At 40.8% G+C, this 26795-nt stretch overlaps 1 protein-coding gene across 2 annotated transcripts in view; it reads right to left on the reverse strand.

Moving 5' to 3' along the window:
- Window positions 1-26795, reverse strand: part of LOC139436191 (neuroligin-4, X-linked) — a 353424-nt gene that overhangs the window by 257131 nt on the left and 69498 nt on the right. For both annotated transcript variants that reach the window (XM_071213275.1, XM_071213274.1), the window contains exon 4: window positions 23102-23835. In XM_071213275.1, the coding sequence (XP_071069376.1) occupies window positions 23102-23573 (472 nt within the window). In that variant the 5' untranslated portion in view covers window positions 23574-23835. The remainder of the gene's footprint in view (window positions 1-23101; window positions 23836-26795) is intronic.

Consider the following 26795-nt stretch of genomic DNA (forward strand, 5'->3'; position numbering starts at 1 on the left):
AATAAACTTGATCTACACATCCCCCACACAAAAAGTATATATACCTAACACAAACTATGGACTGTAGTGAATACTAATATATTTTTTTCATCAATTGTAAAAAGAAAAAGAAAATTATGCCAAGTGAGAGAAATCGCCCAAAAAGTACTGCATATTGTTTGATGTCATTTATAAACATTCTAAATATAAATAAATTTATAGAGATGGAATTAGACTAGCAGATATATATGGTAGGTGAAGGGTAGAGGGATTGAGAGGTGACTGTTAAGGGGTAGGGGAGTTTATTAGTTAGCCAAAAGGATGTTGATACAAAATACCAGAAATCTGTTGCCCTTATAAAGGGTATTTATTTGGGGTAGAAGCTTACAGTTACCAGGTCATAAAGCATAAGTTTCTTCCATCACCAAAGTCTGTTGCCATGTGTTGGAGCAAGATGGTGACCAACGTCTGCCAGGGTTCAGCCTTCCTCTTCCTCTTTAGGCTCCGTGTTCCCAGCTTCTTCCAATATCAGCTGTACACTAGGACAAGTCTAGTCTCTCTCCTGGGGCTCGTTGTTCTCCCAGCGCAACTTGTCTGGTATCTCCACGAGGTCAGCTATAGACTCTCAGGCTGTCGAAGCTTTGTCTCTCTCCCAAGGGCTCAATTCTTTCTGAGCTCAGCTGCTCTGCTGTCTCCACAAGGCCAACTGTAAACTGTCAGGCTAACAGCTCGTCTCTCTTCCCTGGGCTCCAGAATCAAAACTCCAACCTCCCTTCTCGGCACTGAGTTTCTCTGAGTCCCCGTCTGCTTGTACTCAAAGTCCTACTGATGTGGTCCAATCAAAGCCTTAATCATTATTTCATCAGGTAAAAGTGAAACCTCTGAGTCCAATATGCCCAGAGGAAAAGACCAGTTCACAAACATAATCCAATATCTATTTTTGGAATTCATATATAATGCTAAACGGCTATAGGGGTTTTCTTTTTAGAGTAATGAAAATGCTCTAATACTGATTGCAGTGATGAATGCACAACTCTGATTATACCAAAAGCAATTGAACGTACCCTTTAGATGGATTGTATGGAATGGGAATATGTCTCAATAAATTCCTTTAAAAATTTTTGAGAAAAAGAGAAAACAGAACAGAGAAAGAATGTGAAAGAAAGCTAGAAGGTGAACAACCTTCAGATCCTTGTGCAGCTAACAGAGACATCATTGCAAAGGGGAGACCTCAACAAAGAACAGAGTCAACCTGCAGAATGGGATTAAACAGTTTCAAACCATGTATCGGATAAGGGCTTAACCCCAAAATATAGATAATGGTTACAATTCAACAACAAAAAGACACACACACAAAAAAATCACCACTTTATAAAATGGGCAAAAAACTTGAATAGACATTTGTCCAAAGAAAAAATATAGATAGGTAATAAGCACATGAAAATGTGTTCAACATCAACAGCTATTAGGGAAAGGCAAATTAAAACCACAATGAGATATTACTTCCCACTTCTAGGAACAGCTCTTATTTTTAAAAAGAATAATAAGTGTTGGAAAGGATGCAGAGGAATTGGAACTCTTGTGCATGGTTGGTAGGAATGTAAAATAGTGCAGCCACAATATGGCAGTTTCTCAAAAGTTAAACATAGAATTACCACTTGACACAGCAATCCCACTTCTAGTTATATACCAAAAGAGAGTGAAAATAGAGTCATAAATGGATACTTGTACATCAATGTTCATCCCAGCATTATTTACAATAGCCAAAAGCTGTAAACTACCCAAGGGCCCATCAACAAATAAATGGACAAACAAAATGTGGTGATATTTTTTGGTCATACGAAAGAAAATGAAGTTGTTAGATGCTGCAACATGGAAAAACCTTGAAAACATTATGCTCAGTGAAATAAGCAAGACATAAGGACAAAATTTTATGATATCATTTATAAGAAAAGACTAGAAATAGCATATTTCCAGAGACAGAAAGCTAATTAGAAGTTACTGGGGCAGGGGGAGGAGTAATGGGAGATTGGTTTGTAAAAAAATAAAAATAAAAAATTAATTAAAAAAGCAGACCTGAGTGATTTACCGAGCAGAAATCTGGAGCTAGAGCAAAGGTTTTTAAGGGAGGGTTATCTCTGCTGTGTTGGAAAAACAGTAAAAATGACTGGAAGAATTGGAATGCCGAGACTATAGAGAATGAAACCAGAAGTCACTAGAAGAGCTCAAGGTCATCCATAGGAATCTTCTGGAAGGGGCTGAACAGAAGGAGGAGGCAGTTGGTATCTGGCATTGGGAAGAAAGAGGTGGTTTTCCAGGAGGCTTGGTAAATTCCGGTAACTCCCAGGGGACTGACAGGTTAATTCAATAACTTTCCAGTAGAGTGGCTTTGCCCCTGAGAGACACATGGCGTAGACCATGTCTGGAGACATCTGACTGCCGTGACCCACCCAGGAGAAGGCATCCATTGGGCAGAGGACAGGGCTGCTCTCAGAACCACCTGACAATGCACAGGAGAGACCCCCACAACAAAGAAGGATGCAGCCCCAAATGCCAGGAGTGCCACGGTTAGAAAGAATGGCTGAGCAACAGGCATCACAAATATTTTCCCATTACAAACATTTTAGGAAGGGATGCATTTATCCATAAATACCAATTTAAAAATATATACTACTCCTAATACTATATACTACAGGCTTAAGTGCTACATTTCTGCCAAAAAGTAATCTTAAGAATTCCTACAAAGATGAAAGACAAGATCCTTTAGTGTTCCAGAAAGCATGGAACAAGTTTGCGCTCAGTCTCCGGATTGAGGTATTTCTAAAAGAGGGCTGTGAATAAAATGGCATGCAGATGTTTGCACAATTAAATATTCATGTTCATCATATGTGGATCCACATGCCAAGAAGGTTGACATCTTTAAAATTTGCAAGACTCATGTCTCATAATTACCTAGCTATCCATACAGCAAACTTGTTTCAATACCCCAATCATGTGCTTTTCCCAAATGCTAAGCATGCATGTCAGCTTCTGAAATATATTATTTCAGAGTCTTACTAACTTAGTACCAAATGTCTACATTATTAACTAAACCACAGACTCTTCTTGTTTGGAGGGAACTAGGAGGTTGTGTTGAAGGGAAGGCACAAGACTCTGACTGTTTGCTGACGTGTCTTAAGTCACCCAGCTACAAATTATGGTGCCGGGAAACAAGCCCGGACACCTCATGCTGCTTCGCTAAGACTAGGACAAGAGTTCCAAGGAGAGCCCTGTGTCAGCTGTTGGGAGAGTGTGTTGTGTGCCCATCTCCCAACTTCCTCTTTCCACATCCCCAGCCAACCACCTGCCATTTCCATATACGCTGGGGTGGGATTTGGATGGGAAAGCAGGACAGGTAGCAGCTATGTGCGCTCCACTGCAGGGTCTGGATATGACAAGGGGATCTCCCATGACCCCAGGCAGGTCTTACTATGGGGTCTGGACACAGTCAACTGTGGCCCAGAAGGAAGAGAGATTCAAAGCAAGCCACTTTTACTCTCTGTCCTCAGCTCTTTGTTTCTGGCAAACCTGGACATGTACTTCACGTATTTTTTTTATATGCATGTACTCACATGCAAAAAGTGAAAGCATACAGTTTCATTCAGTGAGCATATGATAATTTTAACCCTCTTCTACTTATATTTATTATAATTTTACCTATCATAAGTGCAATGCAAATCCTTATGCATTAATGTATATTGTATTTTTATTTATTTTCATGAAATGGATTGCTTGAGGTTTAACTACCAGGTCAAAGTTATAGGCATCACTTAGTATGTTTTCATACATACTGCTATGCTCCTTTTGCAAAACCTATATACCACTTCACAAAGACGATAACAAAGAAAGTCATGTGCATGAATTCTCTTTTACACTGTATAACGTTTTCTTAAATCTTTGGTAATATTACAGGTGAAATAATATTTCCTTTTATTAATTTGCATGTAAGAGTTTCCTAGAGAAATCATACTTGAAAGTCAAATAGGCTTAGACTTAAATTATGTTATTTCCTTTACAAAGTGGGTGCCCTTGGGTATATATTTATGCCTTCCTGGCTTTACTTTCCCTGTTTGTAGCACGGTACTTGGGAGAGTCAGGTGGACTAAGTGAGTGAAGATGTACAATGTTTAGCAAAGTGACTGCTGGATAAAACTCACTCACTAAATATACTAATTAATATCATCACCATAATCATTGACTTTATCATCACAATCAGTAGCAGCAAAAAGATCACTGCCACTGCCGTCATTACCATTAGCATCACCACCAGATTCCTGGTGCTGCTGACAAGAATGCAAGCGGACACAGACAACACACAGCGAATGGACACAGAGAGCAGACAATTGGGGCGGGGGGGTGGGGAGGGGAGAGAGATAAATAAAAAATAAAGTAAATTTTTAAGAAGACTCCAGTAATAGGATTAAGACCCATCCTTATTGAGATGGGCCACACCTGATTAACTGAAGTAATTAAATAAAAAGGTTTCATACCCACTGAAATGGATTAGATTTAAGAACATGATTTTCTGGGGTATAGACAGCTTCAAACCACCACAGATATGCATTGCAACTTGTTGATACTGGAGGTTACCCCAGAAAATTATCTTGGTCAAGACAAGCTGGGCCATGGTTTTTCTGATGAGTTTAACCATTTTTTCCTCCTTTTTTGTTTTTTAATAGCAGGAACAACCATTGTATTATTCAAATGGTTTGTATATTGTTGGTTTAAAAATGCTTCAAGTGTAATTCTTTTGTGGTTTTACTTTATGGCACCATTATTTAAAAAACAAAACAAAATATGTACAGGAAACATCCTCATCAATATTATCTTCCAGGATCATTTACAATGCAGATTCTTGGGATTCCCCAGAGTTTCTAATTCAGTGGACCTAGACAGGGCCTGGGAATCTGCATTTTGAGAAGGTCCTGGTTTGTTTTTTTATTTATTTATTTCTCTTCCTTTCCCCCGCCCCCACCAGTTGTCTGCTCTCTGTGTCCATTCGCTGTGTGTTCTTCTGTGACCGCTTCTATCCTTATCAGCAGCACCAGGAATCTGTGTTTCTTTTTGGTGCGTCATCTTGCTGTGTCAGCTCTCCGTGTGGGTGGCGCCATTCCTGGGCAGGCTGCACTTTCTTTCGCGCTAGGCGGCTCTCCTTGCGGGGCGCACTCCTTGCACGTGGGGCTCCCCTATGCAGGGGACACCCCTGCATGGCACGGCACTCCTTGCGTGCATCAGCACTGCGCATGGGCCAGCTCCACACGGGTCAAGAAGACCCGGGGTTTGAACTGTGGACCTCCCATGTGGTAGACAGACGCCCGATCCATTGGGCCAAGTCTGCTTCCCTTTTGAGACTAACTGCTCTACAGCTTGAAACTTCTATATACTCTGTCATTCATGCCTGTGTATTAAATAGAATATTCTCCAAATGACTTCATGAAGATATCCCTGTACATAAGGGGACAGCAAACTTTTTCTATAAAGGGCAAGATATACAAGATAAAAACTATTTTAGATTTTGTAGGCCACATGGCATCTGTCACAAATACTCAGCTCTGCTCGTGGCATGGAAGCAATAACAGACAATACGTGAGAGGGCATGGTTGCGTACCAATAAAACTTAATTTGCAAATTAGATACCAGGACAGTTTTAGCCCGTGGACTCCATTGTTTACTCCCCCGCCCCCTTCTCTAAACATCTCTAAAAAGTTATTTAGCAAAGCACTTGGGCTTCTCAGTTTTCATAAGATGACATCTGTGAATACTCGCTCCAGCTCAGTAAGGCCATCGGTGGAATCTACTTGTATTTGCAGAAGTGTACAAGAACTGGAGACCGATGAAACCTGTTGTAGCAGTTTGATATGGCTATGAATTCCAAAAATAGATATTGGATTATGTTTGTAATCTGGTCTGTACCTGGGTATGATTGAGTTATGATTAGGGCTTTGACTGAGCCACGTCGTTAGGGCACTGAGTCCCGACCCTTTGGTGGGTGGGGACCTCACAGATAAAAGGCATGGCAAAGGACAGAGATGAGGGTTTTTTTGGTTGTTGTTTTTTTTCCAAGATTATTTTTTATTTATTTATCTCCTCCCCCCCAGTTGTCTGCTCTCTATGTCCATTTGCTGCATGTTCTTCTGTGACCGCTTCTATCCTTATCAGCGGCATCAGGAATCTATGTTTCTTTTTGTTGCGTCATCTTGCTGCATCAGCTCTCTGTGTGTGCAGCACCATTCTTGGGCAGGCTGCACTTTCTTTCGCAGCTCTCCTAATGGGGCACACTCCCTGCGCGGCATGGCACTCCTTGTGCACATCAGCACTGCGCGTGGGCCAGCTCACCATATGGGTCAGGAGACCCTGAGTTTGAACCTTGGACCTCCCGTGTGGTAGGCAGATGCCCTATCCATTGGGTCAAGTCCACTTCCCATGAGAGATGAGGGTTTTTGATGGCGCTTTTGATGTTGGAGTTTGATGCTGAAGCCTTAAGCTGGAGCCCCGGGAAGTAAGCTCACAGAAGAAACAGAAGCAAGCCCCAGGAAGAGGAACCCTGAGCCCAGGAAGCAAGCCAGCCCTGGAAAAAGAGGTACCCTGAACCCAAAGAGAAGCAAGACCCTAAAAGGGAGGAGCCCAGGAAGCCTGAACCCTTGCAGACATCGGCAGCCATCTTGTTCCAAGTAGACTTTGGTAAGGGAAGTAACTTATGCTTTATGGCCTGGTATCTGTAAGCTCCTACCCCAAATAACTACCCTTTATAAAAACTAACCAATTTCTGGTATTTTGCATCAGCACCCCTGTGGCTAATACAAATACTGGCATGGTATTTTCCCCAATGGCACTTGAATATGGGTCAAAAGAAGGTGAAATGTGCCAAATGTTCGGAGTCAAACTATGACTCACACTGGGCCAATAAGAATTGCTCCTCTGAGCTCATGAATGATGTCAAAGGGACATATGGCTGCCATCTTTCATAATAAAGTCAACACAGATGAAAAGGTTACTAAGATGGCCAGATTGCTAATGTCAAAACTTTGGTCCCCCAAATAGCCATTTCCAAAGCTATACAGACTGCTGGACTTCTTAGCAGACTGGACAATGAATCCCCTTTTTATCCCTTAACTAAATTTAACTTTCTTTCACATGCCATCAAGTATATCTTAATAGCTCGATAGGTCTTAAAAATATATATCCTTCCAAAAAAGATACACTATGTATATGGAAGTTGGGCTATAAGTGACCAGCTTTTAAAGTCCATCTATTTTACATTCCTGATGTTTTAGCAGTTGCTGGATACAAATTGCCAAAAATGCGTGGCTTAGAACAACTCATATTTATTTTATCACAGCTTCTGTGCATCAGGAATCCAGGCACAGATAAGCTTGCCTATTTGCCTCAGGGTATCCCGGTGAGTTTGGAATCAGGGCAAAAGCATTCAAAAGCTGAGTGACTGTGGAGGGACCACTTCCAAGCTCACAGAGTTATTGGCAGGAGTCAATTTGCCAGAGTGTGTTGGCCTGAGCGATTCAGTTCTTGATGGAACTTGGCCAGAGCTTGTTTGCTTCATTCATGGTTCATGCAAACCAGAAAGGCAAAAGAAAGGTCTGGCAGTAATCTACAGGTCACAAGCTTATATCATATAATGAGGGAAGTGACATGCCATCACCTTTGCCATGTCTTACTGGCTAGAAGCAAGTCACATGTCCTGCCCACACTCAAGTGGAGGGGGTAACACAAAAGCATGACTACAAGGAGGTAAGGATCATAGAATGCCAGCTAGGAATTGGTCCACCACAAATGCCTACACAAGGAATAATAATGGTATACAGTGTGACCCAGCATTTCCACTCCTAGAGATATAATGGAAGACATGTATTTGAATAAGTCCTCGTATAGAATGTTCATAGTCGCACACTATCATGATAGTCAAAGGTGGAAACCACTGAATATTCATCAGTAGAAGAATAGATAAACAAAGTGTGGTCTATCTATACAACAGACTGCTATTCAGCCATAAAAGGAATGAAGTTCTGAAACATTCTACAATGTGAATGAATCTTGAAAAACAATAAGCAAAGTAAAAGAAACCAGACACATACTGTATGGTTCCTTTTATATGAAATACCTCAAATAGAAACAATAAGCAGATACTTGGCTGCCAGGGGCTGGGGGTAGGGAGGGGTAAGGAGAAACTAGTTATTACATGTGAGGTTTTAATTTGGAGCAATGGGAATTTTTGTAACTAGAGGTGGTGGTTGCACAACATTGTGAATGTGCTAAAGGCCACTGAATTATTCACTTTACAATGGTTCATTTTACGTCATATGAATTTCACTTTAATAAATTAGAAAAGGGAAAAACAGGAAAGAAATAAATAGTGATAGTGGTTCCAGGATCTTGCCAGGGAAAGAAGGTGAGACTCCTTAGATTCCAAGGATATGCACCAAGATGTCTCAGAGGGAATGGTTGGGCCTGCTGGGAGGAAGTAGAGTAGTAGAACAACTTTCTCAGGAACATAATGCAATAGACAAAGGCGGAGTTGATTCTGTGGCCCATCAACTTATTGAGTCCACCAGTTGTCTTTGCTCTAAAGGATTAAAAGCCGGGAAACGGACTTGGCCCAGTGGTTAGGGCGTCCGTCTACCACATGGGAGGTCCGCGGTTCAAACCCAGGGCCTCCTTGACCCATGTGGAGCTGGCCCATGCGCAGTGCTGATGCGCACAAGGAGTGCCGTGCCACGCAGGGGTGTCCCCCGCGTAGGGGAGCCCCACGAGCAAGGAGTGCGCCCGTAAGGAGAGCTGCCCAACACGAAAGAAAAGTGCAGCCTGCCCAGGAATGGCGCCACCCACACTTCCTGTGCCGCTGATGACAACAGAAGTGGACAAAGAAACAAGACGCAGCAAATAGACACAGAGAACAGACAACCGAGGGAAGGGGGAATTAAATAAAATTAAAAAAAAAAAAAAAAAACTTAAAAAAAAAATAAAATAAAAGTATCTTCTTAAAAAAATAAATAAATAAAGGATTAAAAGCCAAGATCTTGCTTCTTTGGTGAGTAAAAGACAGCCACGAGACCACAGGGGTATCAGGTGAGCTCTCCCAAGGAGAGGGCAGTGGGTGCACACAGAGGAACTTAGGGTCCAGACTGAAGATAATACTCATGCTGGCCAAGGCAGGAAAGAGCAGGCAGCACAAACAGTCCACATCACGACAAAAGAAAAGTTTGAAGGACTACTTGCTATGTCTTGACCTCTAGGAGATTTGAAAACACATATTCCAAATCATGATCTGCATTCTTAGGATATCCATTTCAAACCTCACAGATGCCAAATTCTTCTGAAGGAAGACCTCATAATTCTCCCTTCATGGCTAATCTTATTTTTAAAATGAGAGAAATCATCATCATCATCATCATCATGATAGTGATGAAGGTAACAATGGTGATAATAATAAACTACAAAACATTAAGTTGAATAAAATGATGGCAGAAACTCATTTTCCCCCTAAATCTGGCAAAAAGCCTTCTCTGATGAGGAAGTTAGCTTTTTTCCAACCTATGAACTTAAATTAATTTCTTGGAAATAATTCCATAGCCATTAAAGCAAATTATCATCTACTCCATTTCCAAACAGGCAACACACTGCCTTCTCAAATCTATATACCAATTAGTTTGCTGGGCATTCTATGACCATTTAATGCTGTCTTCCCTTTCAACACTTTAGGGATTTGGTATTTCTGGAAACACTTAGGGAAGAGCTTCTGGCCTAGCTTCTAATCTTCAACTCTTGTACATACAACAACCTATGGGGGAATCGAGCCATGGCAGCAAACAGCTTTGTCCCAGTGAATGCTGGTAGTCTGTCCAAGGAAGTAGAGGTATTAATTACATTTTATCTTTGCAAATCATATTGCTAAACATGGTGAGTTGGAGTTCTGTACCCTAGAAACACATGTTCTTGATCTTAATCCAGTCCTGTGGGCATGAACCCATTTAAAGTAGGACCTCTTCAAGAGGTTACTTCAGTTAAGGGGTAGCCCACCTCAATCAGGACCGGTCTTAAGGCTGTTACCCGAGTCCGGAAATGCAGATAAAGAGAAACAGAAGCCACCAGGAGCAGCCAGAAGCTACAAGTCAAAGAAATCTGGAAGAGAAACAAGATGTCTCTCTGTGCACCACCATGTTACAGAAAAGTCAAGGAACCCCAAAGGCTGCTGGCAGCAAGCCAGAAGATACCACCCTGGAAGGAAGCAACTCTTTTAGGCTTGGAAATCATGAGCCAATAAACTCCTGTTCCTAAGCCAATCTATTGTATGGTACTTATTTTATCATCCTGGAAACTAAAACACTAAATATGATATAATTAAAATATACATATACGAAAACATGGGGTTATGGGCTGCAGGCTTAATACAGACGAGCCAAGAATTGAACACATCTGCCAAAACATATTTAATGAAAATTCTGGGAACATTCATAGCAGATAATGTGCTGAATGAAAGCAAATGCCTGTGTATCTTTCCACATCAGGAGTAATTGTGTGGTTCTAAGACCTCCATGGTAGGATAAAATAGCCAATTTACAGCCTGTCCAGAGGAGGTTAGCAAAGATGACAAGAGAGTCTCAAAAGCACTGGCAGGAAAAAGGTAAAGCTCCAGAGGATTCTTGGAAATGACCACCCAGGAGGAATTTAACAGTCTGTCTTCAAAGATTTCTAGAGATTTCTAAAGCAATATAGTGGGGGTGCAGGAAGAAATTGCTTCAGTTCTGTTGGGAGACATTTCACAGGTACACACTGGGAACCCTTTTCTAAAACTTGAGTGAATTCCCTTACAAATCTTCATTCATTCAAGCCCTGTGTTCCACTACCATCCATTCATTCATTTGTTCAATGCATTCAAGGAAATGGGTTTATCCAGGTATCTAAGAACCGTCCCTGCCTTCAAAGGGTTTGCAGTTGACTGAGAGGTGTAGACCCTAAAATGATGATTAAATTGAACATGTGGGAGGTCAGTGGAGGAAGTTCCACCTCTGTTTATGGTGTCGGGCATTAATGAAAAGGGAAATACTGCATTGCAAAAGAGTTCAGATTTAACGGCCCCTAAAATTCCTTCCAAGCGGAAGATTTTTTAATTCTGTGATTGAAGTCGTAAGCTGATTTCATCACTAATTTCAAGCATGACATTGAATATACCCCAAATCCCCTTAGGTAAAAAAGAATGAAATGCAAATATCCTTGTAAAATATGTTATGGTGGAATTTGATCCCATTATTCTATAATTTAGCTTAAAATGAATTATCTAATCTAAGTTTTAGATTTTCAAACATTTTAATTTTCCTAGGAAAACCAGTTTTCTCTCTGCATTCTACTACTCTAATTCAGAAGTTTAACTTTTTTAAAAAACATAGAAAAATAATATTATAGCTTGGTTCCATATTAGTTATTTGGATTAATTCATTACACAATATAGAGTTGTGAAATAATTTGCTAGATAAAATTTGTGGGGACCTGAAAGCTTTTAGATTAATGATTTAAATTCCAACGGATAAAAGTGCATTTGAATTTGGAAAGAACGGAACTTCATGTTCTTTGATTTCACCTTATTGCAGAGTCTGCTAGGAAGAAAAATGTGTATTTGAATACATTTGGACAGAATTCCATTTACAAATCCTCCAATGCCAAAATGCAACAATGTGAAAAATACCCAAGTGAGTACTTTGCATGTAAAATTCTATCATCAATGCCCCTACCTAGAGTTTTGTCAAGGTTTTTATCCCTCCCTTTTCACCCATTTCATACTTTCTATGACATGGTTCTTCTAAAGAAGCAATAAACAAGGATCTTAGATGCAGGGAGCTTAGAAAGCATTTCCACGTTGCCTACCTACATCTGAATATGCTTGGTCTATTTGTCTCAAGGTTGGATGTAAACCCTTTCATCATGGATCCTATCTGGAAAACATCAACTTTCGGATTCTCTTCGTATTTTCCTCTGAAATATAAAAGCCTTCGCTCAATTCTTGGTCCCTATTTTAGCCCCTTCTTAAGCCTTCATTTTCCTGTGCTGCAAATCTCATCCACTTTCCCAGCAAATGGCCTCTACTTCTTTACATCCTTGTTGGGAATTGATCAATGCTCTGCATATGGCAATACTGATTTATTAATAACTTTGTAACGAATCATCTACACTTGCTCTGAAAAGATGAAGGAATGGAAGAGAGAATACAATCCACAGAGAGTCTAGGTTGGGATCAGAAGATCAATACATCAATTGGCTTGAATTTGGGCTAACCAATGCACCACAAGTAGATAGATGTTAGGAGACTACTGGATGCTCACGTGTTGACTGCATGACTGTTATACAATAGAGCCAGAGCAGAATTAAAATTAATGCTCAAGGCATTAATTTTAACAAAGAAGGAATCACCAGCGTGTGCACAAGCAACATTCCTATCAAGCAACATTCCTATCTCGTCAATCCCAGGACAAAAGCTCCTTTACTTGAAACCGGACAATCCCTCCACTGTTTCTTACTTTCTGATGGGGACTGGGACCTCCCCAGGGTAAAACCGTCTATTGTTTTTTCAACCACACTCCCACAGACCAGAGGTCCAGAGCCTCCTGCTTAATTGGGACTTCAGGAAGCTGCAGGGCAGGCAGGGGTGGGGGCGGGAGAGGGACAGCATGACGGCACTGTAGAGCATTTTACATGTTGGATGTGGCCTCTCCCAGAAAACTGTGGTATATTTGATTTCCACTGGATTGCAGAGGTTTCTCCTGTGGGCTTTCCTCCAACACACACACACAGCAGCATCCACTGACACCACCAAAAGTAATCAGATACTTGAAACCTAATAGTGAAATGTTCCTCAAAGTTTCAGCTGCCTCCACTCTCTATGAGGAAATCTATGCATGCTTCTCCAAACCTGGACAGAGAATATTAGATTGCAATAATACTAAAGAGGCTCCCTCATCTCATCTTGATAGAAAAAAGTAAGTAATACATGAAAAAAAAAAAAATCATTCTTAGATGTTTCATCTGCTTCCGTTATAAATGCACTATGTGATTTTGGGATTAAGTTTAGATGCTGTTTGCATTTCACAAGCCCTCTACCACGCCCGAATCAGAAGTGAAACTTAATTTCTGCTTGCCTGAGTTGAAGTTCGGATATTACTTCACTGAGGAAAGCAGTTTCTTTAACATAAAGGAGAAAATATGAAATTACTTCATTACGAAAGCACCCTGGATGAAGAACGCCCAAAGCCGATTAAGAAGACAGGGACCTGCTCCCAACCACAGGAGCCAGTGACTGGTCCAGGGAAAGAAAGAACCCAATATTCCTATAAAATAAACCTAAAGAGAAAGTATTAATTCAACATAAAACCAAACGATTTGGCCAATATAATGTGGAAAATAAACAACGGTGTCTAAACTGGCATTGTCATTTGGCAAGATATAAAACTACAACTTGCCCTAGGAGGTGAGATTCTGCACATGCAAATAATTAGTAAATAACTGGAAACGGCCAAATAGTCTAGCAGAGTAGTAGCACCTAAAGTTTCTACTTTTGGCCATTTTTGTAATAGTGCTTAATATATGCACTGCAAATGCAAAATTATTTCTAATACAGACTAGGTGATTTTGACTTGTTCTCATTGTGAAAAAAAATCTAAATTGCAGATGGTAAACAAATTGAAAAATGTATAGTAGAAAATTTAAAATGTAGAGGAACTCATTTTTTTTAGGAAATGATTCTTTAAATTACTCAATTAGTTAATAATCCTAACTAAATAAGATTATACTAAACATGTAATTCCTAAACCCTCAACAAGATTATCATTCCTTGTTCAAATTTATGAAACCTCTTAATTTGGGAAAGATTAAAACACATGATAAGAAAATTCACACTAGTTCATGCTCACAAAATACTAAAACCTTTTCGATTAATTCTTGTCAGGGAGACATCCATTTAATCAAATTCCAGAATTATTTTCACTTACAAGCTACATTTACACAATGTCAAACATCCAACTGATAGATGAAAACTGCCATCCTTTAAACAGTTCCAAATCGTTATATGTGGTATTGATTGGTAAAGACATTTGTCTCACTGTATATAGCCGAGTTTTAGTTTTTATCTTGATTTCACCTTGTGCCTACATGAGAAGGGCAATGAAATTAATTTCTCTTTAATTTGTAAAAAATATTAGTGCTATTGCCTTGTGATTTTTTTTAAACACTCTTTTTTTTTTAAGATTTATTTATTTCTCTCCCCTCCCTCTCCACCCCCCCCCAGCCCAGTTGTCTGTTCTCTGTTTCTATTTGCTGCGTCTTCTTTGTCCGCTTTTGATGTTCTCAGCGACACAGGAATCTGTGTTTCTTTTTGTTGCATCATCTTGTTGTGTCAGTTCTCCGTGTGTGGGGCGCCATTCCTGGGCAGGCTGCACTTTCTTTTTGTGCTGGGCAGCTCTCCTTATGGGGTGCACTCCTTGCGCGTGGGGCTCCCCTACACGGGGGACACCGCTGTGTGGCACGGCACTCCTTGTGCGCATCAGCACTGCACGTGAGCCAGCTCCACACGGGACAAGGAGGCCCGGGGTTTGAACCGCGGACCTCTCATGTGGTAGACAGGCGCCCTAACCATTGGGCCAAGTCTGCCGCCCAACCTTGTGATATTTTAAAACACTCTTTCCTCCAGAAATACATTTTAAAGCTTTCCTGATGAATCATTTCTGTAAATCATGCGTGATACTAAATCTCAGGTTTAAAATAATAAAGATTAGGAATAAAGCAGAAAAAATAATAGTTCTAAAAGTCCATTCCCTCTAAATCCCCTTTCATTAAAGTCACACTAAGAACTGTCAGAAATATTTTGCTTTTCCCCTCAATCTATCATGTGGCCCCTCCACTACTGCAATAATTATATCCAGAACAAGCAGTTACTATGCACTGAAATGATATTCACATTATGTCCAATATGCATATGCAAATTAGCTGAAATCCAGCTTGATTTTCTATTATTAGGTTTATTCCACTAACATCAGATTGCAGAGTGCCCACATGTGCTGGGTTCTAGCCTAAGTTTAACTTTACCTGGATTACTTCCTAAGTGACCCACCACATCTCTATTTTACACACGAGGAAACTGAGGCACACAAAAGTGGAGTACGTTGCCTTATCAGAGAACTGGTAAAGCTACCACCTTGCATTTGAACCCAAGGCGGCCAGGCTCTCAATCACTTCTCTACGGTGAGCTGCAGGAATGAACTGGGTTTACATTGGGCAGAGAATTCCTTTGCCCAGGAGAGATCAGAACTGAAGGTCTAGAGGAAAGAAGGGAAAAGCCCAAGGAGCTTATGAACAGTGAGTGGTTTTAGGAAGGAAAAGAAGACCTTTTGGAGAAGCAGGTGCCACTCTGACAGATTTTTGTGGTGATAGATGAGGGAAGAAGACAATTTGGATGGCTATCATCTATTGTCCTTTACTACAGAAACGTGTTTGAGATGCAAGGGTATATATTTAAATGGCTCTTCATTGCTCTCCTGTGTCACACTGGTAAATGTTTTTTATTAGAGAAGTCGTGGGTTTATGCAACAATTATGCCTAAAATACAGAATTCCCACATACCACCCTATTATTAACACCTTGCATTGGTGTAGTACATTTGTTTACAACTGATGAAATCACGTTATTTTAATTATGCTCTTAACTGCAGTCCAGGGTTTAACTGAGGGTTCACTCTTAGTGTTGTGCAGTTCCATAGATGATTTTTAAATTTTTTATCTATTACCATATATGCAACCTAATGTTTCCCCTTTTAAACACACCCAAATATATATTTCAGTGCTGTTAATTACATTCACAATGTTGTGCTATCATCATCATCAACCATGATCAAAACACTGCCATCATTCCAACTAGGAACCCTGTACTTTTCAAGCCTTAACTTCCCATTCCCGACCCCCACCCTGGCCTCTGATAAACTATATTCTAGTTCTGATCCTATGAGTTTTCTTATTCTAATTATTTCACATCAGTGAGCTCACATATTATTTGTCCTTTTGTGTCTGGCTTATTTCATATAACATGATGTCTTCCATGTCGTGTGTATCAGGACATCCTACCTTTTCACATCGGAATAATATTCCATTGTATATATATACCACATTTTGTTTAGCCACTCATCAGTTGATAAACACTTGGGTTGCTTCCATCTTTTGGCTCTTGTGACTAACGCTCCTCTGAGCATTGGTAGGCAAATATCCGTTCAAGATCCTGCTTTCAATTCTTCGGGTATACACATAGTAGTGAGATTGCTGGGTCATATTGCAATTCTATGCTTAACTTTCTGAGGAATTGTCAAATCATCTTCCAAAGAGGCAGCACCTTTTTACATTGCCTCCAAACTGAGAACACCTTACCATTCTTGAGGGAAAGTATCAAGATGTAACTGTTCAGTGTTAAGAAGAAAAGAAGAGTTATTCATCAGTTGTTCTGGAGGTGGAATCTTCAATTTGAATCTTAGGAAGGGTAAGGGGTTGGGAGGGTATACAACAAATCACTCCTTATCTATTACCTTTAATTGTTTTCAGTCAATATATATATACTCTATTGTGAATGTCAAACAATATTAAAGGGTGGCAAATTGCTGTATTCATGTCCTCTTGATGCCATAAAAAATTATCACAACCTTAGTGGCTTAAAACAACACACATTTATTATGTCCTGGTTCTGGAGGTCAGAAAAGTCCCACTGAGCTAAATTCGAGATGTTGGCAAGGCTGCACTCCTTCTGGACTCTGAGGGAAGAGCTTGCTTTTATCCAGCTTCTAGAGAGTGCCCAGTCTTCGGCTCCTGGACCCCTTCCATCTTCAAGCCAACAATGAAAGACACCATCTTCTTCATATTTCATTCATCTGATTCTGACCTCATCTTCTGCCTCTTTCACATTAAGGACCTCTGTAATTGCATTGCAGCCACTAGGATAATCCAAGATGTAATCAGCTGGATTTCAAGGATATTTTAGGGTCAATTGATTAGCAACTCTTAAATTTTTTAAATTTGAGGCTACGTTGGCCAGGTAAGGAAATACATTCACAAATTCAACTGATTAAGGGGGTCGCGGTGTTATTCTAACCTACTGACATGCCTATCTCTGAAAATTTGCTGTAATCCCAACATCTAAAGCATGCCTATTACACAACTAGTGCTCAAAAAAAATTTTTTTTGGTAGTGATGAGTTGATTGCCCATCACCCACTGCCTCTTCTGGCAGATATCCTTCCCCCTGGTCCAACCAACTGGGAGACCCAGGTTCCACCATGTCTACTCTGCCTCCTGCCACCCAGGTGTGCATTTGAGACTCTAAGCAAATCAAAACTCCCCCATAGGATTTTTCTTTTTTTTTAACCACAGAATTAGGGAATCTTATCCCTCACTGGTGGTGGTGAGAATAATAGGATATAATTTCCAGTCATGCAGGAGACTCCATTACCCCACTGCATGCAGGAGGCACCTTTGAGAGAGAAGACAGAAAGCCACAATACTGAGAAGCAAAGAGATAGATATGGGGACCAGAGGTGGCATTTGAGTCACTAGTTCCAGTTGTTCTCAAAGCCCAGCTCCATCCCTACCACTTCCCCAATCTGATTTCACAATATTCCAGCATCAATCCCATAAATTTCTTTTTTCCTTAACTCCAGGTTGAGGTTAGCCAGATTTCTATCTTTGGACACAAATTCTGAGCAGTATAATTTGTAAGATTTTCAGGAGGTTATAAGAGATAAAAAGTATGCTATAATTCAAAATTATCTGTATTTTGAATTGGGGCCAGTCTACTCCACACTCTTTTGGGAATTAATGAAGACAAGGAGATCCACTCGGTTTTCCAGTCACTGCCTAGAGTCCTACTGCCATTCTTTCACTGTAGGTAGTTTGCTTACCATAGGAAGCTCCAAGTCAGCAGCTACAGATGCTTTAGGCAATTCTGTCTGTACCATGATACTGCTAATAATAGCACTCTACTCTGCATAACCCCATCCCCTGTTCCAACACTAATACCTGAGCAGTTACAACAGCCACGATAGGCACCAAATCAACCAAGATGTCTATGTTCAAGTTCAAATTCACTATCAGAGCCCCTTCCAATGAATCCCTTCCATATCCTAGAGTTCCTTCAAGGCAAACTCAACCATTTAGAGCCATCACCAAGTTTCCCTGAAAACAGTCTGTCCTTGACCTGTCCCGGGGATTTCTTTGTTCCCCGATGAAGATACGTCTGGTTGCCTACCTGTAAGTTTACTGACGTGCTTCCATACGTCTGCAAATTCCTGGAAGTCATCACCTATGCCTCGGTCCATTTGGTATTGGATTTAATAGGTCCAAAATCAATCATCACTGGATGTTTACTTAGATCATTGAGTTTAAAAAGTCCCATGACCCATTAATATAAAAAGGATGGGTGAGCAATTTCTTCTCTAGTACATCTTCCCTTCAATTTTATTTGTGACAAAAATAGAATTTTGCTTTCACAGGGATCTTAATGGCACTTGTTATTACCATCCTACAATGAAAGAATGATGATAATAACTTTGATTTATATGTGCCTTGATATTTCCCCAGTGGTTTTAGCCCTGGGAGGCAGAAGGGAATAATCATTCTCTCCTAGGCATCTCTCAAGGACAAGATTTTAAGGGACTTGTTGAAGGACACAGAGAAGATGTAGCTGTTTTGATCACCTGTGGCTCCTTCTTTTTCCCAAACCACAAAACTGGGCTCGATTGCCTTTCCCCCTCCACTCTTTTACCTTTAATAAGACTCATGTCTGGGAATTTGTTCAAAAGGTTATCTTATATTCTTCCCTTCCCTTTTAAGTCCTACTTCTAAAAAATATCAAAGGTCCTTAGAAGAAAGTTGGGATGTTTCAATAGCTACTCTTTTTGCTTTCAGTCTACCCCGGAACCAAGAAGAAATCCTGAATTCCAGTGTCTACTGAGCCCTTCCTTGCTTACGAACCAATGTAAACTTGTTATTTTCTATATCAGAGTCAGAATTCTCAGCTAGATTTGAACAATCAGCTCTAATGCATATATTCTGCTTTATTTCCGAAAGGTCACTCTTCCCCCCTCCTTCAGTCTCTCTATCTCTGTGTCACACAGGCATACAAAGACACAAATCATGCCTATTCCTTATTAACAATAGTTCATGTGTATCCTTTGGTCCCTTGAGGTCTAAAGATTGTGACCAAATTTGAGCATCTATCAAAAGGTGATATATGCAATTCAAGTTAATTAATCATGTTGATAAATTGAAATGAACTTTTCAAGTGCACTTAATCGCTGAAAACTTTAATGATTTAATGAAATTTGTTAAGTAAGAATCGGTTATACAGAGAAACATGCCTATGGTTTCTAGATCGTAGAATCAATTTATATGAACGGAATCACCTTTAGCATGTATTTCAAAGGGAATTATAAAGTTATTCTTTGCTGTAGGAAAATTGACATTTCATAAACTCTTATACTACAAAGAAATTTATAATGATTTTCCTCACACTTGTGGCTTTTACGTTTAAAGACAGATAAGCAGCCTAAGTGCCTGGAATAAAGGCTATTATTGCCACTTCATGAATTCATCTCCACGTTACATGGAGGTAGAAACCTAGAAATCTGAGCTAATCTGATCCATGCAAAAGACATATCTAGAAATTGAATTATGAAAATGGAATATGGACTTTTCGTCATCACCATTTTCTTCCCTTTGACAATTTTTTCTCAATTTTGGAGTGCTTTCCCAGCTTCTCTGCTGTACCACCATATCAATACTCTCCCTCCCTTCCTTCTTTATTTTGCAGTAGGTAGTGATATTTGCTTACCCCAAATGATTTTAACTCCATTTTTATGCACTTGTTATTCAGGCATTAGCTCCATAGCCTATTTCATTCTTTTCAACACTGTCCTTGTTTTCAGGATGCATTTATTACATGTTGATGGGAGTAAGGAATAAATTTCCTTAAATTCTCTTTTCTTTTTAGTGTATCGATTTCAGAGGGCAAGCATCATTGCAGCATTGCAGTTTTGTCTTTTCCTCTCCCTATTACTCAAGATCTTAATATACAATAAGTTAATATTCCTCTGAATAATGTGTATAAAGATGGGGTCAGCCCCAGATTTATTTTTTTAATTAGCACGGGATTGCAAATATGCTCTATGTAGGAGAAATATCTGAAATTTTCACAAGTTTAACTACTTCCTGTGTCACCTGGACATTAATTCTGAGATTTAAAATCCTAGAATTTAGAAGGGGCGTTTGTTGACATGATTAATTAAAATTGATAATACATAAAAAACACCAAGGAGATTGCCTTGTACATATACTGGTTTAGACAGATAAAAATTCCAGGGAAAACCTCCCGTGCTGATGAACAGACAGCTTACAATATGGGTACAGAAATTCAGCCTCTTGAGGTTGGGTATGGAGGCCAAAGTACTGTAAACCTCCAGGAGTATCGATTACCCTTAAAAATAAAATACTAACGAGTATTAGAGATAAATATTATTGCTGACACAGCAGCAATCATCAGGGAAACCATGGAATAACATGTATTGTGTACCACCAGCCTCAAAGGTTTGCATCCTCATCTAAACGTATATTTGACTGAAGGAGAATTTTATGCTCTTCCTTCTAAGCTTGAACATATAATTAATCATTAAACTGGGTAAAGTTTTGAGAGCAAAATAAGGTGCTAAATAATTAAAATTATATATTATTGACCAATTACGATGTTTTATTAGTGAGTTTACCTTAATAAAATATTGCCATGACATATAATCAAATTATTTTCAATCTCAAAAAAAAAAAAAGGAATATGGAAAAAAATGGAATATAGAGTTCCAAATACACACTACTGCTGCCTGTCCTGTTAGATAGATGCATTGATGGGAACTAAAACACGCCCTGCAGAAAGCTCTTTGGAGAACTCAGCATGGCACCAGCGCTCCAGTGTGCTGTACTGCTCATTCATCCAGCAAATAACCAGTAACTGAAGATCCAGTCTTCCACACTGCTTCTCAAGTTGATATAAATATTAACACACACACACCTCTCCTGCCCTAATAGACTGTGTTTGTATTGTTTTTGCCAACACGCAGGCAGGTCGTTTCAAACGCTCACTGGTGAAACCCTGTCTTCACAAGTTGTGAGGAGGTAGGATTTACCTTCTCAACCCTCTTCTCTTGGTAAGATGACTGAGATATGGTACGTTCAGCATAGAGAACTGAAAAATGGAACTAGGTGTACTATTCAGTTTAGACTGTTTTTTCATTAGGTAGTATTTTCCGGGTTTTATATTTCCAAATTCCTATTCAACGCAGAGCCACAGTGAAATGGCCCAGTGGTTTACTGTTCAGTCCACACAATTGCATCTACAGGGTTCTATAATTAGGGAGGCTATTGATTTTCCTCCGTGGGTGGTCTAATTCAGCCTGCCCTCTTACAAGGAGACATTCCATCTGAAGGGCTTCTGCTGATCATAAACATTTCCTCTATAAAGTCACTGGCTCCTAGACACGAACACGTCAAACGTATTACGAGAGCAATTTTAATCCTGCATCCTGTCTTTTTTCCACCTTTTCTGTCTTCCCTTCTTTTTAATGTTTTGTTTGAATAGTTCATTATGGGAGAGTCGGTGACTCAGGTGGCTGGTGAAATGAGAACGCTAAATTGGTTTTGGATGTCACTCTCCGTCTTCTCACACATGCACAAAGCAGCTACTCGGGGACCGTTCCGCACTGAGGCAGACTCTGAGCGAATGCAGCATCCAAATGTCAGTTTAACTCCCGGAATCACAGTCAGACCTCGGCTTCAAGAGATAATGGTGTGTTCTGTCTCCATAACGACCAAGTCACCTGCTGGTGACTCCCCGTGGCACGAAACACAGTCCTTAAATTTCTCTCTGCGGGGGCTCTCTGAGACCTTGGCCGCACACGATCCAGCTCTCAGTTTAGGTCCTCTTCTACCTGGACTGCCTTTGAGCATTTACATGGAGAATCAACTAAAAGTGCAGGTGCGGTAACATTGTGAAGATTAATGAACTCATGCAACTTTTCAGTTCAGATGTTAAGCCAAATCACACTGAAAAACATTCCCAAGTCTGAAAAAAAAAACCACATTCTCCAAAAATACAAAAGACACACACTAGTTATCTATAGTAAATAAGGCCTGTGGTTCCCATAAATTACTTCTTTTAATTTGAGTAAGATTTCCTCTTTTGTTTTCTCCTTCTCCTAGACTAAAATAAGCAATAAATGCAAATGATAATTGAGAGGCATGATATCATTGCTACACTTTAGCCTGGTTAGACTTAATGGAAAATTTTAAATGAGGTCCAGATGAACACAGAAGTATCTGAATTTTATTAATATTGGCTTAAACAAAAATATTGAGCAATATCATTCAGACAGATTTTTACTTTCCTTTATGGGGAAAAGAGGCCCTTTTTAAAGCAAACCTTTTAAAAAGGAGGTAGACTCATCTAACTACACTTATTTGGAGTTGCTTGTCAGGAATACTGAAAGATAATAAGGACTATATTTACTTTAACAAAATGGTTTCTAAGCAACGAAATCAAAGCATTTTACGAAACAGCCTTTGCTTGTGTATTAAAAACAGTCTGCTGCTCCTGTCATGACTCAAAAAAGAAAACTCTTAAGGCATCAAGGCAAAAAGGACTATCCCTTACAGTTTTCCGTTTGCAAACTTGACCATGCTAATGCTTTTGATTCTATTATTTTCTTGAGCTTTGTATTCCTTCCCAGACGATTCGATATAATAGACTGTGCTCAAACTACAAATAAACACTATAACAATCTTAAGAAAACCACCTACGAAAATAAGAATAGTACTGATCATCCCCGAGATTCTCAGTAAATACAGGTGGAACGCGCCATAATCTACGGCAATAACTGGGTCCAGCATACAAAAATAACGAACGGGTGGTAGGAAACAAAATGTACAGTCCATTATAAAACCTGCTCGTCAAATCCCCCTGCGGGGAGCTGGTGAGTGTTTCGCCTTCTGTTAACACCAGGTACTCACCGTCCTCTGTGGGCACGTAGATGTTCAGGTACAGGCAGTCTTCATTTTGATCTTGGACGTAGGTCATCAAGGTATCCAAATTGGCGGTAAACCAGATGGGCAGCATGTCGTGGAGCAGGGACCGCTCGTCCAAGTGCTGGGGGCACACCGCTGCAAACTGGGTGGCATTGCGGACCCCGGTCCAGGAGGAAGGGGGCTCCGGGGGCTGGAAGCGCCTCTCTCCAGTGGGAGGCGAGGCATAGGGGACCCCCAAATACTGCTCCACCGGACCCAAGATCTCATTGGGCAGGGGTGTTCTCAGGCCCCGGATTTTGCCGTAGTTTGTGTTGACCACGGGATACTGGGCCTGGCTGTGGGTGAGCGTGAACCTGACCGTCAGGGCGGCCATCCACAGGAGAAGGTTGGGGTTCCAGAGGACGCAGGCGGGGGCGCGGCATGGAGGCAGCCCTGAGAGTCCCTTGGGCCTCGACATGGTTCACATCCACATCCGCAGGCCTGTGTGTGTGCAGCGCGCCTGCCAGGCCAGGGGGGCTTCTCCAGGAGGGGCGCGAGGCCAGCTCGTGCACAGGGGGGGGCCCGTTAGGAACAAATGTGGCCGTTGTCTCGGCAGCCCATGGCGTGAGAGCAGCCCTCTCTTAATCCTGCAGGCAAGAAGGCTCCAAGGACGCCGTGACCTTCAAACCACTCCCGTGGTTAGCAGCTCCTCAGGGACACTCCAAGGCTGAGCAGTGAGCCTGCGGGGAAGGGAAGGCAAACCAGGTCAGTGAGGCTAAGGTCACGGCAAGTCTAACAGCTGCTCTAAGAAAGTCTTATTCATTGGCGAATTCGCACATCAGGAGCAGTCAGCAAGTGCAGGGTCTTAATTCTTGCAAAATAACCCACCACCCAGAACAGTGCCAAACACTGAGAAAACACTCAACAAGACTTGTTTGGATGAACAATCCAATGCCAAAACGGTATACGTTATGCAAAGGATGGACACGGTATCTCCTAATTATTTCACTCTTTACGAGACTGCTCAGCCAATCGGTAGATGCCCCCAACACATAGTACCTCAACTCTTTATGGAAAATGATCATTCTCGAAAAGTGTTCCACTCCAGGGAAAGTATGGGCATGCCCCAGAGACAGTTGACGGAATCTGCAAGCGTCGCTTTCAGAGGCTTATCAATGGGCATTCAGCTCCTCTCTCCCCATGGCCCTAAATCTGTTACCTAACTAAATAAGATGGTCCATCTTGAGAACCTGCTGGAGTGCTTGGCTCATCAAGGGGTCCTTCCAATTAATAGGATGCTTCCCCAGACCTTTGGGTAAGCCACAGCTAAGCCTGAGAGGAGGAACTTTTCACCCCGCAGCCCACGTACAAAGCTGACAGTAGGACTGATTATTTCCTGTATTGCCTGCAAGGCGTCTACTGTAATTTTTAAAGAGTTTTCTCTTCAGTTCGTCTCAGGTGATGGTGTGATTCTCACCAGATGAATCATTCATTGCTCATGTGATGTTATAGAGCGCGGTCCACCAGTGGACCTCGTTATAAACGACACATTAAGGGTGGAGAATGTTTCATAAATGATATATTTGGGTGGGACGCATTTCATTAGGTGTTATGAGGAGGAGATCTTTAAATATAGTTTTTCAACCCAAAAATAGATGCATTATAAGAACTTTGTAGGTTCCTGAGACTATTTCTGGATGAGAATTATGCACTTACGTGAATGGTTGAGCAACTTTTATAAAACAGCTAATTTTTAAAAATAAAACCCATCAGTCCTAGATCTACCATAGAGGAGAGTAATAGGTGGGAAGGCAGAGGAATTCCATGGTATGTGACATCCTTGGCAACGTTAATCAGAGCTGAATGAAAATGCACTAAAAATCTGGATGGTGGCTTTGAAAAGTTGGAAAAAATAGCATTATACCAAATGGCTGATTTACATGTTTGCTACTATCTTTGAATGCTACTGCAGACAACATTTGGCTTTGTGCCACAAAGTGATCCAATTTCTAAATAATTAAGAAAGAGCCAAAAACAGGCAAGAGGGATGACAGGTTTGCATGACACTGTTCTCCTAAAAGCCCGTCTGCTTCTCCACAGCATTGGGTCTTCTTTTGGGAACCTTCCTTACTGTATTAGGTGGCACTATTCACCTTTCGTTTAGACAGCCTTGGGTCCCAGATGCTCAACCTTGGTGAACGGGAGGAAGTAAATCCACGTCTCTAAGCTGCAGGTAAAAATGGCACATCATACCTGCTTCCAAGAGCCATGGAGAGCAGACAATGGGGTAGTGTACAGGGGTGCAGAGGCAAGACGTGACTCAATAACTACACCGTGTTAAGATTGCACACGCAGACTCCTTTATCACAGGACGGACAAAAGCCACAGTAGAGGCTGGAGTCCACGCCGTTTCTGGCCCAAAGAACTCAATAAGCATAGAACTAGCCTGACAGAGTTGTCCCAGGACTTGTACAGATGTGAGAACTTCCTACCCCACTCCTTAAATTCTCCAGCTCAAAATGGATGAGAAAATCTACAAAGCACTTACTCCCGAAGACTGCCCAGAAACTACACGTTTCTGGTGTTTTAATCAAATCCCCCGCTCCGCTGTCCAAACACACTTCCCCCACAAGATGGCTAAGACAGGTGGAGAGAGGGGGGGAACTGGCCCATTCAAAGCAGGGGCTGGGGGACGACGCAGCACGAACTAGCTCTGAGTTAGGGATTCACGGGTCGAAGGCTAGCTCTTTATTTTTTTCACTCCTCATTTTTTTTGGTATTTAGCTCACATGAGCATAATTCAAGTTAAAGCTCAGAGGGTCCCAACCTCCCAGCTGTTGACATTTGCAGCACGGAATTCCCTGTGCATTATTACAGGATGCTCAGAAGCACCCCTGGCCTCCACCCACTACGTGCCAATAGCATCCGTCCCTCCCACGGTGACAAAAACCTTCCAGACCTTGCCAAGTGACCTGTGGAGGGCAAGGTCACACCTGGGTGAGAAGCCATGGTCGGATCCATAACTTAATGGAATTGTGGTGGACATGGAAACAGTAATGTTTCATGGGTCTGGTTGAAGGTTAAAATCAGTGGGTGTGAGTAACTGAAATATTTGGTAACTTTCACATTTTTTATGTTACAAGAAACCCTGTTTTAAAGATAAACCTATTAATGTGCATCATCGTCACTAAACAATTCCTGTACATTTTAACTAGCAAAGGGCTTGTGGAGGGGGCAGACCTCTCACGGACTGTTCACAATCTGAAAAGGATTCATTCCATAAAAGGTGATATGTTGTTACTCATCGAAATTTTACTTTTCCCCCCAAAATAAAGGGGAGGCTATAAAAAGAATTGTTTTTGAATAAATCTTTTAAGGAAGAAAATAATACAAATCATAGCTTCTCTGGGAAAAATATAATTTGGGAGCTCACAAGGACATTTTGGCCAGTTTTTTTCTGCAAAGGTTGCACAGTGATATTTCAGAATGATATTTCCACTTGATTTATAATATTTCAGAATAATTCCCCACAGAACTGTGGTTGTAATTAAGACAGGGCTCAAACCATTTAGGTGTATTAGAATACAAATAAGTCAAAATTAAAATTGCAATAAATTTCTCCCCCAAGGGGCATGTCTCAAATGCAGATCGGTTTAATCATAAAATAGACATTGAAAAAAAAGTGAGGCCAGCCTAAATG

The sequence above is a fragment of the Dasypus novemcinctus genome, chromosome X (assembly GCF_030445035.2).
Source record: "Dasypus novemcinctus isolate mDasNov1 chromosome X, mDasNov1.1.hap2, whole genome shotgun sequence".
In the NCBI taxonomy this organism is placed as follows: domain Eukaryota; kingdom Metazoa; phylum Chordata; class Mammalia; order Cingulata; family Dasypodidae; genus Dasypus; species Dasypus novemcinctus.